The sequence below is a fragment of the Galeopterus variegatus genome, unplaced genomic scaffold, assembly GCF_000696425.1.
Source record: "Galeopterus variegatus unplaced genomic scaffold, G_variegatus-3.0.2 Scaffold1205, whole genome shotgun sequence".
Lineage (NCBI taxonomy): Eukaryota > Metazoa > Chordata > Mammalia > Dermoptera > Cynocephalidae > Galeopterus > Galeopterus variegatus.
Genome location: NW_007727316.1, coordinates 236,287 through 249,779, shown reverse-complemented (window position 1 = coordinate 249,779; position 13,493 = coordinate 236,287). Strand labels below are relative to the sequence as shown.

At 38.8% G+C, this 13,493-nt stretch overlaps 1 protein-coding gene across 1 annotated transcript in view; it reads left to right on the top strand.

Annotated features, from left to right (window-relative positions):
* Nucleotides 1–9,364, top strand: part of KCTD18 (potassium channel tetramerization domain containing 18) — a 15,796-nt gene extending 6,432 nt beyond the window's left edge. Inside the window, exons 5-6 of the mRNA XM_008575553.1 lie at nucleotides 5,154–5,256; nucleotides 7,588–9,364. Coding sequence (XP_008573775.1) covers nucleotides 5,154–5,256; nucleotides 7,588–8,065 — 581 coding nt within the window. The 3' untranslated portion in view covers nucleotides 8,066–9,364. The remainder of the gene's footprint in view (nucleotides 1–5,153; nucleotides 5,257–7,587) is intronic.
* Nucleotides 9,365–13,493: the final 4,129 nt, after the last annotated feature.

The following is a 13,493-nucleotide window of genomic DNA, read 5'->3' as shown; positions in this document are numbered from 1 at the left end:
TGAGCGGGAACCGGTCTGTATGTGGGATCCGAACCCTCGGGCGGGAGCGCCGCCGCGCTTCCCAAGTGGCGCACCATCCAGTGCGCCACCGGGCCGGCCCAGAAAGTATTTTTTTGAGTGCATCAAAGTATCATCTCATTGTAACATTGGGGCAGTTTACTTACAAATCTTTAAACCCCTTAGGTTGTTAGATATTATTAATAATTTATAATTCAGTAATCTCAAATGTGCTTCTGTTATTATGCTTATTTAATTCAATTAAACAGGGGTTTATTTAGTACCTACTATGTACCTAGCATTGTCCTAAGAAGTATAGTTCTAAAGTAAGCATAAAATATGTAATCAAGAAAAGGGAGAGAAAATGAAAATAATGCCAGGGAAGATGTCTAAAGAGCCCTTATAAAACAATTAATCTTTACATACGACTTTGAAAATTGACCATCTGTATCAAGTTGCTTAGTGAGAGTTGATAATAATAATATACTAAATATCCACTGTGATAAGTAGTTTACATTCAGTATCTCTTAGTCCTAACACAACTCTACACTATTTACCATTCCTGTTTTATAGATGAGAAACCTGAGAAACCTGAGTCCCACACCACTTGTTTAAGGATCATAGAGGGTTAACTGTTCTATGCTTAAGTATTTTTCTTAATTAACAAGAATGTATTGTGTCTATTAGGAACAAAGTCCTATGATAAGTCCTAAAACTGGTTCCAAAGATAAATAAGACACATCCCAGTCCTCAAATGATCTGAAAAGCTAATAGAGACAGACTGTCAGTCACATAAGAATAAATAAAAGGAGAAGAAAAGGCTTTTAAAAACTCTACATCATCTGTTCTCCATCACCCCATCTTCCTTTTGTCAACTTTGCCTCCACTTTTCTTTCTTTTTCCTTTCTTATTGTACCCCTCAAGCAGGCAGGATGATGTCTTTAAACTTATTACTCTAGATTTAATATGTTTTGTGACATTTTTTCTCAGGTTGAGGAACAAACCCAATGGTGTTCTCTTGTCTCCTTTTGTGCCTCTGAACTGGCAGGATGCCCAGGAGGCTTCAGGAGGACCCCTGCTTAGCTTTTTTCTCCACCGACTTAGGAAGCTGAGGCAGAAAACTGGGATCAAACAAACTGAGTGACGATTTTAACTTTTTGAAAGCATGTAATGAAGCATCGTTGTTATTTAACAAAGTTCTGGAAGGCCTGTGGAAATTCCTAAGACAGGAAACAGAAGTAAGAGAAAAAAACTATTGGAAGGGAGAAGACAGGGTCATTATTATTTATGGATAAAGTGACTTTTTCGAAAACCCAAAAGAATCAACTTAAAGTATGTTAAGTGATGAGTTTAGTAGACTAACTTAGCTGGATACTATAGATCATATAGATCTATACAAAGATCAGCAGCTTACCTATGATAAATTAATTAGAAATTATAGGGGAAAATCATAAACATAAAATAACTAGGACTGCCCTTGGGACTACTCAAGAAATGCGTGGGTCTTTTATGAAGAAAACTGCTAAAATATATTTATCTGTCTTTCTGTCCGTCTGTCCATGCATCCATCCATCCATCCCTCTATCTAAAAAAAAGATGACCTCAAGATAATGGTGAGACATACCATGGTCCTGAGTGAGAAATCTGAATATAAAGATGTCAGTTTTTTCAGATTAAATTATAGGTTTAACACAATTCTTATTAAAATATCAATATAACTCTTTGGGAACTTGAGGAAATAATTCTGAAATTCTTCTGAAAGAATGAACAAGTAAAGTAGCCAAGGACATTTAGAGAGATGAGTCTAGCTATTTGATGGTAAAACATGCTATAAATCTATAATGATAAGAACCGTGTGTGTGAATAGAACAGAGATCAAGAGTAGACCCTAATAAAATTGTAAGAATAAAAATGCTATGTTATTTAAAAAGTATTACATATCAGTGAAAAAATGATACATTATCTAATAAGTAATGGATGGAGAAATATGCTTGGGAGGAAAATCAAAACTTTAACCTCACATCATTTATCAAAACAATCCCAGGTGGATTTATGAATAGAGAAAGAAACGATAATAAACTAAAAGGAAATTTAAGCAAATAACTGATTTTTTAATAGGAAAAGATTATAAGTGCAAAATAAATCATAAAGACAAAGGTTGATAAATAACTAAAGAACTTTAAAACATAAAAAAGTATTAAAAACTTTAAAACATAAAAAATTATAAAAAAATTAAAAGACTACTTTAAAATGAGGATAAATAATGTTACATTAACTGGCCAAAGAATATTCTTAATAACAGCAGTTATGTAAATTGATTAGAAAATCAACTTGATCCTTACTACATAAAAATGTGCAAGGTTCATGACCATGAAATTCCTAGAAGAGGAAATAAGTATGAGGCAGGAGGTTCAACCTTATTATTTATCAATGAAAAATACATGAAATGAGAACTATTTTTTATATGCCAGATTAGTAAAGATCTTTCATGCATTCCTGGCTGGAATTAAAATTCATATAACTTTTAAAAAAAAGGAAATTTGTCACATCAATAACATCAAAATTTTTCATATTTTTTGACCCAATAATTCTACTTCTGGGAATCTGCCTTAAGGACATAGTCAAATGCAGACAAAGGCTAATAAGCAGAGAAGTTTAATTATGAAGCATTATTCATAATAGGGACAAAATAATAGCAATCTAAATGCCTAATGATAGAAGGTTGAATACATTTTGGCACATCCATGGGATGGAATATAATAAAACTATTAAGATTATTTTGAATAACTTTTTATAAAGATGAATGCCCATGATAGCATAAGAAATGATAAAAAGCAGGAAACAAAATTAAATGTAAAGTTTTTTTAATTATGTGCATATCATATGAATAGAAAAAAGACTGGAATGAAACACATCAGTATGTCCTGAGCCTTGATTCCTGGTTTTCAAATTAGGAGTGGTTTTGATTTTCTTATATATACTTTTCTGTTTTCCAGTCTTGGTATAATGAATGTGAATTGCTTTATAGACAGGAAAAAAATGAAGTTTTTAAAACAAAATGCAATGTTATATTCATACACAATGTATTACACTCAGAAATAAAAGGGGCTGGCCTGTGGCTCAGTCGGGAGAGTGCGGTGCTGATAACACCAAGGCTGCGGGTTCGGATCCTATATAGGGATGACTGGTTGGCTCACTGGCTGAGCGTGGTGCTGACAACATCAAGCCAAGGGTTGAGATTCCCTTACTGGTCATCTTTTAAAAAAAAACAAAAAAAGAAATAAATAAAAGAAAAAATTATTTTTACATACATCAACTTGGATGAATCTTCGAAGCATCATGCTAAAGATGGTCAGACACAAAAGGCTACATCTTGTCTGATTCTATTTATATGACATCCTGGAAAAGGCAAAAGAAGGGATGGAGGGGAGGACATTGACTGCAAGGGGGTATGAGGGAATTTTCTGGGGTAATAAAAATGTTCTATATTTTGATTGTGGGTATGGGTACGTGACTATATACATTTGTCAAAACTCATTGAACTATGAACCAAAAACGGGTGAATTTTATTTTATATAAATTGTATCTCTATGTGACTTTTAAAAAAACAAACTTAATGGACAGGATTTGGGAATGTTTTTGTAGCATATGTCGCTCTGTGTTTTGGGAGCATGATCAAGCAATTTCATAAAGTTATTGTCTTAAAATAAGGTTCATAGAGTTCTTTGAGTATCAGAAATGTCTATTATATATAATAACTTATATGCCTAGCTTGCTTAGTTTTTTTATTACCAGAACTTTAATAGTACAAAGAAGTCACCGAGTCCATTCTTGGGACTAAAAAGGTTACTCTTTTTTTTTAATGCTAAGCAATTTTTCTTCAACATCATTCTTAAAGCCTTTTTATATGTGTCTATATATTATTATTTTATGGTTCTTTTTTTAAAAAATTGAAGTGAAATGCATATAACATAGAATTAGCTAGTTTAACATATACATTTCAGTGGCATTTGACATATTCACAAGTTGTACAACCATTACCTCTATCTAGTTCCAGGACATTTTTTTCATCACCCTGAAAGGGACCTCTCTACCTATTAAGCAGTTACTCCCCATCCCACTTTCTCCTGCAGCCCCTGGCAACCACCAGTCTGCTTTCTGTCTTAATGGATTTACCTATTCTGGATATTTCATATAAACGGGATCATATATGTGACCTTTATGTTTGGCTTCTTTTACTTAGCATAATGTTTTTGAGGCTCACACGAATATATTTTTCAGCTTTCAGTCAGAAACATATCAGATTTAAAAATTAAAATGAATTTGACTGGGATCTTGGCCTAACACATTAACTCAGATTATTCTTGTTTGAAAAGGTGCTTGTAGGGTAATGAAATCTCATATTTAGTGGTTGCCAGTTACAGAGTGGTTCACAGAATTTACCTGATTTGATTGTCACAGCAACACAATAAAGTAGATACAGCAAATGATATAACCCCACTGTGTAGTGCTGCTACTACAGCTGATAATAAAGGCATCTGACATTTATTGCATGCTTAGTCTGTGCTGGCCCCTTTTCTAAGCACGTTGTATTTATTATCTCATTTAATCATCACAACAGTCCTGTGACTGTTATTATTGTTATTATTCCACAGATGAGAATTTTTTTTTTTTTTTTTTTTGGCGACTGGCCGGTACAGGGATCTGAACCCTTGCCCTTGGTGCTAGCAACACTGCACTCTAAACAACTGAGCTAACCAGCCAGTCCACAGATGAGAAAATTTAGGCCCAGAAAAGTAGCTTTCCCAAGGTCAGATGATTAGTGAGTGACAGAGTGGGATTCCGACCCAGGCAGTCTTGGCCGGAGCCTGTGTCCTTACTCAGTACACACTCAGCTGCCCTGGGCGCACATAATGACCTGCTGAGTTTTTATGCTAATCCGTGCAAAGCCAAGCTGGTGGCCAACTCTTCCTAGACCCAGGCCACTCTCCTGTCCTGGCTTTTCACGGTGCTTGCTGTTCGTGTGGTGCATACCTCCCTTCGTCAGTGAGGGGCATGATCCTCAAAATCTTTCTGGCCAGTCTTAAGTGAAACAGCGTTACTCAACATTTTGCAGTGGACGGTGGGTCTCTTAATTGTGTCTTTTTATCTTCCAGGTGTTAGCTACTGGCGGGTGCCTCGTGAGCTGATAGAGTGTTGGACTCTGGAAGAGCGTCCTTTGCTTGGAAGCCTGCATCACATGGGCCCTATTCGAAAGAGGTGATCTGTGCTCTGTTGACTATTTGTTTCGTTTTTTAATCTGTGACTAGGTTTTTACTGCTTTTATGAAGGGGAAATGAATAATAGTTCTTGACCTTGCTAAGCTTATTAATCACCTAGATGAGTACTCTTCCTTACCATCAAAATATGGATCTTGATAAATACAGTTACCAAAACTATGTAAAAAGTGGGAATAATTCTCTAAAACGAGATGTATAGTATTCTCTTATTAGGAGAGTGTGATTTTAAAAATACTAGTGGACATAGTGGGAATGCTGTGGTGAGTATTTTTTCCCCACAAAAGTGAAATCCCAGGCTTTTTTGGCAAAAGTAAAAAAATCTATTTATACTTAACACTTAAAATTTCCTGTGCCTTATTCTGAATTCTTTTTTCTTTTTGACTGCCACAAATAGCATTTTATTTAATGATATTTTCCTGTGTTCCATGAAATTATTAGCATTAAATTCACTCTGTATCTGTGTCTTTCACTGTGTTTTAAATACATTTAAAATCACATTTCTTTTTTTAGTGTCTGGGTTTTATTTGTGGCCTTCAGATGTTCTGATTTCTTGATCACCTGATCTATAATTTGATTTGTTACCTCTATGGAATTTGAGACTACTTTCTTACTTTTGCCCTCTGGATATTTCACAGAAATGCAGAGAAGCTTATTCTTTTTTTTTTTTTTTGGCAGCTGGCTGGTAGAGGGATTGAACCCTGGACCTTGGTGTTATCAAAACCATGCCCTAACCAACTGAGCTAACAGCCAGCCCAGTTTTTAGTAGTTAATCATCTCTTGTCAAAACAGATCTTATTTCTTAAAGGTCATAATTTGCCTTTTGAACCTACAATTAGCAAATATCATTTGGGTCGAGAGCAGTGGTTCTCCACTGGAGGTGATTTTGCCCCCCAGGGGATATTGACAATGTTTGGAGACATTTTTGGTTGCCACACTGTGGGAGGGGGTTGCTACTGGCATCTAGTAGGTAGAGGCCAGAGATGCTGCTAAACATCCTGCAAAGCACAGGATAGCCCCACAACAAAGACTTAACTGACCAAAATGGTGATAGTGCCAAGGTTGCGAAACCTTGGTATAGAGTTTAGTGGAAGATGTAGACTGAAAACAAAGCAGGCAGGAACGGTTTGTGGAGACTCTTCTGTGCTAGTTGTCTTTCTTCTAGGATATTATGAGGCATCATCTTGGATGCACCGACAGGATAATAAGATGACTGAGAAGCTCTGGTGAGGTCCTGAGGAGCCATGTGACCCACCAGAGAAAATGTGATTATGTTCAGTAGAGTTCTAGGGTTGACTACATTATATTTGCATTCTTTGCTACTTACAGTTTTCAAAGAACCATGCTGTTATGATCTCATTTCCAAGAATGGGAGATCACTATGTTATAATTGCCTCTCACAACACACAAATATGCGTGGGAGGGAGTGGACCTGGAGGATTGCCCTGACCCTTCATGTTTTTGGGGTGGTCCTCAGGAAGCGAAGCTGGTGGAGGGAGCAGGCAGGGTTTTGACCATGGTTGTTTGACAGTTTTAAGGTCATTTTTAAAAATGCTCTCTCTTTAGGCTTTTTATAATGAATGGTAGACTCAGTTCAGGAATCTTTGAGGGTTTGTCCAATACTTCTCAAATTCAAAAAGCATCTAACCATACCAAGGGGTTGACCATCCTAGCAGTCCCCAAAATGTGTTCCACAGAATGCAAGTGTTACTGGCTGTCAAAGGTTTCATCACAGAATGACTGGGACATACGAGCTAACAAACTTAAACAGGTGTCTGTAGTATAGGCCTTCTCAGAACCTTTAATATGTTAATATGGATTTTAGAGCTCCAAGAGGAAGAAAAAATATGCAGCAGCATTTCTCAAACTTATTTGACTGTGAAACCCTTCTTTTCCTCAGTAAATTTCTTGAAACAGCAGTTCTGGGAAAAACAACTTGGGATATTCCTGGTTATCCTCCGGATCACATCAGGATTCTTGGGAACAGAGTGATAACATTGTAAAATTCTTGTGTAATACTCCAAATTTTAACTTGTTGGTGTTAATGTCATACGTGATTTTAAAAGGCACAATTTGTATTCAAGTTGAAATAATCTTTTGTAAATTTCCTAATTTACATATTGACTTGGGAGATGAGAGATGAGGTAGGTCGATACCTATAAACCTCTTGACTCTAATTCTTTTTTTTTGGTGGCTGGTATGACTCTAATTCTTTAGGAGAGCCTTTTTATTAACCCTGAAGGTAGACTTTGGAGACGTTTTCATTAGTAACTCACCTGTAAATGCTGAAAGTGACATGCGTCTGTATTTTTAGGCGACTGATAGCATGCAATGAAGAGGAAGAAGAAGGCGTGAACTGTAAGGCTGGTCCTAAGCCAGTCAGATTTTTGGGCCCTTCCACCAGCACCCAAATTAAAGTCAAGAATTCAGCTTCAGTCAGGGTGGCTCTAAGCACTGCCGTCCAGACCTCATCTCGGCTGACAGCAGATCGGTCTCAAGGCAGCAGCAGTGGAAAGGCAGCTCAGGGCATTGCGCCATCCCCTGTGGGCACCGGGCCACCTGGGCATTCTCAGGTTTCCCGTGGGGCCGGGAGCACCCAAAATGGAGCCACACATACCCCGCCAGCAAAGGTGCTGCTCCCCGACAAGAAGCCCGCAGCGCATCGAGTGATAAAGCTGAGGAGGACTCCGCTGTGCCCGGCGCCTTCCCTGCCCAGCTCCTCTGCAGGGATGCAGCCCCGCTCCCCCGAGCCGCCGCCTCCCGAAGCTTCCAGCACTGAGTGTGCAGACTGACCACGGGAGAGACCAGGCTGAGGGGTAAAAATGTGGACTTAGATCTTCCTTTTTGTCTCCCAGAGCTTCCAACCTGTTTGATACGAATAAGCGACACTGTTTCTTGTTGCCCTAGAGGGAAAACTTATGTTTATATTTGAGATTATTACAGGAAAATTGAATTGTGTGAAGTAGGAATGGAGGAGAGGAAACTTTAAGTGGTTGGGGCTTTATTTACTTCTCATTTTCCCAACTTTTAAATGATTACTTGTCTATGGACAGTTTGAATTTCTGGCCTTTAATTTGTTTTTTTAATGGTTAATTGGTATAAGGCAACAAAACAGTACAGTAGAATAATCACTAGAGAAGTCCACTTTGTTGCTTAAATAATTATAGACTCTGGGCACTTTGGTAATGTTCCTTCTCACAGCCAGAGATAGGCATGAGGTTTGGGCTTAGATACTCCTGTCTGGGGAGATGGAGATGGTGCTATTAGTACTTCCCTGTGCAGTACCACAGCCGAGAGGGCTTCTAGAGAGGAAATGCAGATCAAGCTGAGCTGCCTCCAAACTACTCAGTCTCAAAAGACATGAAAAGAAACAGTGGGGAGGGAAAAAAGACAATAAGTTGAGATGACACTTCGACTCTCACTTAATTGAACTATTTTCTTTCCTAGATTAACTTTTCTTATCCTTTTCCGTTAGCAGATTTATTTATATATACCATGAGAAGATTTCTTGGAACAAGAATTGTATAATATCATTGAAATGAATAGTTAAAATATTTTAATTTGAATAGTGATGTTTTGAAAGTACTTTGAAAAAGAGAAGTTAAAAGTTTGACTTTTTTTTTTTTTTTTTTTTTTTTTTTTTTTTTTGTCTTTTTTTGTGTCCGGCAACGGATCGCAACCCTCAGTGTCGCGCCTGTACCGGACCGGGACCGAAAAGTTTGACTTTTTAACTAAAGTTAATATTTGTTTTTTGGAAATGACCATTGAAGAGTCATTCTGATTATACAATTTGATTTTTTAATGCATAAAATTTCTGTATAACTTGAATTTAATATTTTTAAACAATATTTTCATTAATCCTCTATTTTTTCATGACTGTTCAGTTGTGTATGTTTACTCTTAGGTTGTGTTTTGTAATTGGATCACATGTGTCTACCTTCAGTGAACAGTATGCCTTCAATGTGTTAAAAAATAAATTCTAAAGCAGGGTACTTTTTACTCAAATGTTATTATTGTACTTGCATTGCTTTAAAAGAATAAAGTAAATATACTTTTTACAAAGTAAAGTAAAACTTTTCCATAAAAAGTGGCATTTTCTGTGACTGTACTTATTTCAGCCTTGGAGCCCGTTAGTAGCTTGAAAGCTTGTCATTTTATATAAGTTATCTAATTCTGCTTGCAAAATTGCTTTCTTGCCCAGATAATGTATGAAATAATTAAACCAGTTGTGTCAAGGAGTGCCTAAGACTGGCAATGGGGACATATTGAAGGATTTGTTTTGTTTATATTGCCTTACATTACAGTTTATAAAGTATTCTCATATATTTTATTTCATTGCTTTTTAGTTTCAGAACAACAGTATAATGAAGGTAATCTTTCCCAGTTCTTAAAGATCAAGGAAGGGGCTGGCCAATGAGGTCAGTTGGTTAGAGCACGGTGTTGTAAACCAAAGTCAAGGGTTTGTATCTCCGTACAGGCCAGCTGCCAAAAAAAAGATCAGGTAAGTAAGGTTCAGAAAAGTTACTGCTATACAATAGTGATCACACACGTGCGCGCGCGCGCGCACACACACACACACACACACACACACACATTTAGCCCCATAATATGATTTCTGCAGAATGACACAGCATCACTCTGACTAAAGGAAAAGCTAGAGGGAAGAAGAAACGTAAAAGTCTATGAATTTGCTTAATATGTGAAGTTTCTGAGCAGGAGAGTGTTGAAGTATTGGATTACGTGTCTGTCTCCAATTAGACAGGGACTCTGCTGCTTCTGTAACTGCAGTGCCTAGTACACAGTAGGCCTTCAGTAAATTTCTGGACAGTTGAGGCAACCACCTGTCCCCAAATTATTTTAGGAAATTTTTCTGGCAGCAGTCTTCAGGGGGTAGAGAAATTGATTTCTGACCTTGCAGAGTTTACACTGTCAGAAGAATGAAGGGGGTTCTTGTGAAATTTCCTTAGTTAATATTGCTAACGAGTACATTTGCTAATGGTGATGACCGTAACACCTACATAACTTGTCAAGTTGTTTAAAGTAATTCAGAGACATGCATCACCAGACCCCAGAGAGGTAGTGGTGGGTACTGGTCAGGGAAAGCAGCAGCCTGGCCTCTCGCCTCCCGCTTCATGCCTCGCCTTTGCTGGTACACTCACTGAATCCCTTTGCCTCTTTTGCAAGCTCTAGGATTGAAACAATGGCCGACTCACTCCCCAAACAAATACAGTATAATTATTATATGGCTATACCTTGGTTTTAAAAGACAGAATTAACATAGAAGCATATTTGGCTTTACCTGAGAAAGTGTCCATAGAAAACTTCATTTACATAGCATTGTGCTTTGTGAATGTGCACAAAGGCTGGTGGTAGTAAATTATTCTGTAAAGAATGTTAACATTTATATGAATACAAGGTTGTCTTGTAAAGGATTGCCTTATACCTGCAACCCCTTTGAATAGCTTTAATTTTTATTTGATAGGATGTTGGTTAGATGCTAAATCGAAAGTATGAACTTAATAAAACAAAGGGAAAGAGCTTCTGTAGCAAATGAAAAGTATCTTCAAATGATTTACATATGTGTCTTCATAAGTTAACTAGGAAATTTTTAATTATGGAAAATACTGTCATTTTCCCATGCTAAAACTCTCCCTTGAGAACTGTGAACACGTTGCTTATTCCTCAGTTACTAGTGGATGAGTGATTCTTTGTTGAGGGCTGCTATTAGTATGCAGGATTTCAAGCATGTAGGACAGCCAAAAAAAGAAACATCGTGAATAACTCACAGGAAAAAAAAATTGGTTTCCAGCTGTTTCCAAAATTTCATATTCACGGAATTTGGTTGGTGGTGCAGCCTCAAAGGGACTGTTTTCACTTGCAGTCCTCTCAGCCTCGTGAGATGCACATGGTTTACATTGTTACAGAAGAGCTCATTTTTCTTTGTTCACATGTGTTGCCTCAGACAGCCCATACACATTTCATATGTGCTAGCTAAACGGCTTCTGATGCAGGCTGTGGCTAAGACAAATAGAATTTTATGTTGGCTGTCAGTAGGTATTCTGCCCTACTTGTTTATAGAACAGCTTCTCATTGTATTATGTTGCTTCTCACCCTTCCCATTTGCTTCTTTCACCCTAAAGCCCTCATTACCTTAGTAAAATTCTGCTGACCTCCAGGAATAAATTTGGGGGCCTGGGGCTTAGAAGAGAAACTTGTTTTAAACAGAGGGCACATCATGGAAAGAAAAAAGTAGCATATTTGGTAAAGTTGGAAAAAGGCAAATATTGCTTCCTTCTGCCAAGACTTCTTAAAATGTTGGACACTTCTGCTTCAGTAACAGCTCTTTCAAGAATTCATTGCTAATTTTTTGTTTTGGAAGACAGGGGAAGTCAGTTTCTATGTAGATGACACTAGTAGTCCAAGGACATCAGAAACTGTGCATTTAGACCCCAGCAGTAGGTCAGAGTCTGGAGCTGGTAGCCTAGGCAAAACCAGTCAAGAACCCAGCATAGCTGGGGGAGTCAAGGCAACATGGCCTTGCTCATCTACTCTGTCTCTGTCCCGTTCTCCAAATCCCTCGTACCCTCTAGGTAGGGTTTCTCAACAGTGGCACTATTGACATTTTGGAACAGATAATTGTTGTGGGGATTAAACTGAGCACTGTAGGATATTTAGCAGCATCCCAGGCCAGCACTCCTTGCCCCAGCTGTGACAATCAAGAATATCTCCAGACTTTTCCACATGTCTCCTGGGGGGCAGGGGATTGACTGCCCCCAGTTGGGAATCATTGCTCTAGTGAGGTGATATAACCTGAGCGAATAACTGCCTCTCCTAACTGGGGGCTGTGGATAAGTAAGAGGACATTGGAGCTGTCACTCAGGCAGGAGGGGAGCCATGGGAATGGTGGGGGAGGAGATTTCAGGCCTGCCGATTAGAAAACCTACCCTATTAGCTCCCAGTTACATTTCTGGTTTTGTTGTAATATTTTTTTGGTGTAAGCATTTTTCTTGGCTGTTCTAAGCAAGTGACCACCTAATAAAAACTAAGACGTACCCTCCTAAGCACTTTATATATTAACTTAATACACTTTAACTCTATGATGTAGGTGTATTATCCCCATTCTACAGACGGAGGAAACAAGCACAGAGGTAGGTAAGCTGTCTAGCTGCTAGCACAAGCAAAGCCAGGCTTCACATCCATGTTATCTTTAGAGTCCAGACCCCTAAGCACTATGCTAGGTCTCCTCTTGTCGGAGCTTGCTACTCCCATTCCCAGAGATGAGCTAGATAGGACTTAAAGCCTTCTGTATGCTGCATAGCTGTTTACCATATTTATTAAATACTCTCTGGTTCTTCCCAAGGGTATTCCAGTTACCAACTCATCGCCCCTCACTTGCATATCCACTCTTCACTGCCCTGCTTGTGATACTTGAGCTGGACCCTGTAAATACTTCTCTTTTGCCAGCTGGTATGATGTCACATTTTGTCACTGGAGGGACACCGCAGGAGGAAGGGCTTTTCTTCCTGGTTTGGTGTGCTTCCATGAGTTCTTGCTCCTGCAGTGCTTGGTGTGGGTATGGGACCCTCGGTGGCCTTCATCACCCACAAACAATGCCTCTGGCAACTTCTGGTTTGTTGGGTCCCCCTGCTGGCTCCTCAGATAATTCAACTGCATCTCTGTGGGCAGCCTCCTGGCAAGTTTTGCTGCTGCCCCAGCAGGATTCCCAGTGAGTTCAGTGACACCCCACAGGTGGACTCCTGGCAAGTCAGTCAGCACCTCTGAAGGAAGCTCCCCGGTATTCTCCAGGACTCTGTGGGTGGTTTCCTGCTTGCCAGCCTAGCCCCAGCCTGCAGCACCTCGGTGAGCTGCTCCACCCTCCAGTGGGCCTCAGCCACACACTCCCACCGAGGTCTGGGAGGGGGGGAAGGCTCTTCCGAATTGTTCCTTCCTTGGGACCCTGCCTCACCTCTAGTGCTGACTATTCCCTGTATCTGCTATTTTTGCATTTAGAATTCTTACCCCTTGGTAGCTAATCCTATTACTAATTATTACTGTATATCTATTTTTCCCATATACATTTACAAAGCTTCCCCATTCAAATTACTCTGTGGTTACTGTCTCCTGCCTGGAACCCATATAAAGTGCCAGGCATTATTCCAAGTGGTGCTTTACAAATGCTAACTTATTCGATCCTTATAACAACCCTGGGAGGTAGGTACA